Source organism: Nicotiana tabacum, chromosome 9 (genome assembly GCF_000715075.1).
Source record: "Nicotiana tabacum cultivar K326 chromosome 9, ASM71507v2, whole genome shotgun sequence".
Classification (NCBI taxonomy): domain Eukaryota; kingdom Viridiplantae; phylum Streptophyta; class Magnoliopsida; order Solanales; family Solanaceae; genus Nicotiana; species Nicotiana tabacum.
In genome coordinates this window covers 26,683,941-26,687,229 of record NC_134088.1, presented here as the reverse complement: position 1 = coordinate 26,687,229, position 3,289 = coordinate 26,683,941, and the positions used below count along the sequence as shown (strand labels likewise).

Here is a 3,289-nt window from a genome sequence, read left to right as displayed (position 1 = left end):
GTTGTGGTTCTCAGACTATGCAATTTGTCATACCATTCAAGTTTCTAAATTTCTGGACAGAACATGAAGCTTTTATGGATGTAGTCAGACAGAATTGGAAGACTGACTATGTTAGGATCCCTTCTTGATGTTCAAGCAGAAATTAAAGAGAGTTAAGACTGATCTATCTAAATGGATCAGACTCACTTATGGGTATATATTCGAACAACTGGCTTTGAGGGAATATGTTGTCATGGTGAAGGAAATGTTATTTGAAGAAGAGACATCAATAGAGAATAGAATTGTACTTCAACAAGCACAAGCTGAGCTGAAGAGGTACCTTAGCATTGAGGAACAATTCTGGAAATAAAAAACAGGAATGACATGGTTTGAAGAGGGGGACAGAAATACCATATTTTTCCACAACCATGTCAATGGCAAAAGGCAGAAACTCAAACTAAAGGGAATTTAGAATTCTGATGGAGCCTGGGTCGAGTCACAGGAAAGTATGGCAGATTCAGCAGCTAAATTCTTCCAACAGCAGTTCTCGCAACAAGAAGACCCTACAAACTTTGACCTACTAGACAATGTCCCTACAAAGGTATCAGCTGAACGAAACTTGGAGCTCTGTAGAACTCCAACAAAGGAGAAAGTCAAGAAAGCAGTTTTTGCTTTAAGTGCTGAAAGTTCTAGTGGCCCAGATAGATTCACTGGCATGTTCTTCCAGGTCTCCTGGGATATAATAGGGGATGACTTACATAGCATGCTGAAATACTTTTATGGAGGAAGTTCTTTGCATAAGTCAATTACTCATATAAACCTTGTATTACTGCCGAAAAAGACAAATGTTCAAACCTTTTCAGATCTCGGCCCTATAAGTTTGAGCAACTTTACAAACAAGGTCTTCTCTAGAGTGGTATATGATTGATTGGAAAAGATACTGCCCTGTTTGATTTATGCAAATCAGTCATGCTTTGTCAAGGGGAGAAGCATATTTGAATATATTTTGTTAACTCGGGAAAGTATTACACACATTATATTGAGGGGTAAATCTTCCAGTGTAGTGATTAAACTTGACATGGAAATGGCATATGATAGGGTTTCATGGAAGTTTTTGATGCATGTACTGAGAAAAATGGGATTTGCAGAATACTTCATCAATATGGTGTGGAACCTACTATCCAACAACTGGTATTCAATTATGATCAATGGTTAAGCTTCCAACTTCTTTCACTCAACAAGAGGAGTCAAACAAGATGATCCTTTATCTCCAGCATTGTTTATATTTACAACTGAGGTACTATCTAGATCTTTGAATAAGTTATTTAAAGATAAGAATTTTAAAGGATATGGAATGCCTAAGTGGACTGACCCCTTAAACCATTTAGCATATGCTGATGATACAATTATTTTTGCATATGCTGATCCTTACTCTCTAAAAAGAATAGTGGAGGTTCTGGCCAAGTTTGAGCAAACTTCTGGCTAGTTGATTAACAAGGCAAAACTTCCTACTACACGCATGCAAACATTTCTGGATCTTTGTGCAGCACAATTGTAGGTGTCACTGGTTTCTCCAAAGGAGAATTCCCTTTCACTTATCTTGGAAGTCCAATTTCCAACAAGAGAAGAAGAACGGAATATTACAATGATATTATTAAAAAGGTCAAGAATCAACTACATTCATGGAAGGGTAAGATGCTATCATATGGATTAAAAGCTACTTTGATTTCATCAGTTTTACAAAGTATGCCAACATACATGCTATCAGTGCTTGATCCACCTAACAACATCTTGGAACATCTGCATAAAGCTTTTGCTCGATTTTTCTGGAGCAACAAAGATGAAGGAAGGAGTAGGCATTGGAGTAAGTTGCAGAATATGTGCTTGCCAAAGAAGGAAGAAGGACTGGGTTTCATATCCCTTTTTGATGTCTCAAAATCATTATTTGCCAAACTTTGGTGGAATTTCAGTACTTCTAAAACACTCTGGACTAATTACATGTGGAATAAGTACTGCAAAAAGGATCTCCCAACTACTGTCCAATTTAGTGAGGGTTCACATATTTGGAAGAAAATGTTGGAGTCCAGAGAAGAAGTAGAACACGAAATATTATGGGAGATGAATAGAGGCACTACCAACATATGACATAAAAATTGGACTGGTGTAGGCTCATTATGTCATGTTATTCCATAAGACTTTGACTGCAATGAAAACCTACAAGAAGTTGATGAATTGAGAGAAGAAAATGCTTGGAATCAACACCCGTTGGAACAAACTTTTCCACTTGACATTTCAGAACACATCAGGCAGGAACTACACTTTGAAAAAACTGATGACCATTGGGACACATCTAAATTGATGCCTACTGCGTCATAAAGATTTTCAGTAACTACTGCTTGGAAATTAGTTTGCCACTGGGCAAACTTCAATCAAGATTACAAGCAACTGTGGACAAAAAGGCTGCCCTTTAAAATATCATTCTTTCTTTGGCGACTAAGAAAAGGATAAATTCTAACATATGATATGTAGAGAAGGAATGGCTACATAGTGGTGTCAAAATGTTGGTGCTATATTCAACCTCAGTCTCAAACTCTTCAGCATATATTCTGAACAAGCTCAACAACAAATAGAGTTTGGAGAGTTTTTGGACAAGCAACAGGTATAGTAGATAACCTAGTGCATGTTCATCAAACTATAAAGACATGGTGAAATGTGAAATACTATCCAAAATTAAAGCCCTTACTCCAGGCAGCCCCAACAGTGATAACTTGGAAACTTTGGAAGAGAAGAAACACAATGAATCATGGTGGAACAACAACCTATAGCAGGGTCATTCATGAGGTGAATCATACATTGCATCATCTAGAAAGGATCAAATATCCCTGGTTAACAAATATACCAGGGATCACCATACAAGGGCTGGTACAAATGCAACACGGATGGAGCCTTAAGAGGCAATCCAGAACAGAGCTCCTATGGCTTTTGTGTGAGAGATTAGAGAGGTGATTTGGTTGTTGCTAAACCAGAAATGATTGACGACACCACTAATATGGTTGCTGAAGCAAAGGCAATTAAAGAAGAGCTGACTTATTGTGTTACTAATCAGATTCATCCTCTAATAATTGAGACTGACTTACTTGCAATGAAAAAGATAGTAGAAGGTGAATGGGAAACCCCCTGGTGCATAACAAAGGAGGTGAAGAGGATAGAATGAAGGGCAATTTCAATGTCATCTTCTAACATGTTCTAAGGGAGGGCAACATACTGGTAGACTTTTTAACTAACCTTGCTTTTTCTTCTGCAGGTACAA

At 37.6% G+C, this 3,289-nt stretch overlaps 1 protein-coding gene across 1 annotated transcript; it reads left to right on the top strand.

Moving 5' to 3' along the window:
• The first annotated feature begins 487 nt into the window (after positions 1–487).
• On the top strand, positions 488–2,124 carry LOC142163829 (uncharacterized). The gene is made up of 4 exons (XM_075220973.1): positions 488–895; positions 1,078–1,170; positions 1,301–1,443; positions 1,527–2,124. Exons 1-4 carry the CDS (start codon positions 488–490, stop codon positions 2,122–2,124), a joined length of 1,242 nt encoding a protein of 413 aa, XP_075077074.1.
• Positions 2,125–3,289: the final 1,165 nt, after the last annotated feature.

What these genes read in the sequence shown, in the direction of transcription:
- LOC142163829 (XM_075220973.1), top strand. Translation starts at nt 488, where the DNA reads ATGGCAGATTCAGCAGCTAAATTCTTCCAACAGCAGTTCTCGCAACAA. An exon ending in ACAAGGTCTTCTCTAGAGTG is followed by an intron (nt 896 to 1,077) that starts GTATATGATTGA and finishes GGCATATGATAG; the next exon opens with GGTTTCATGGAAGTTTTTGA. An exon ending in ATAGTGGAGGTTCTGGCCAA is followed by an intron (nt 1,444 to 1,526) that starts GTTTGAGCAAAC and finishes ATCTTTGTGCAG; the next exon opens with CACAATTGTAGGTGTCACTG.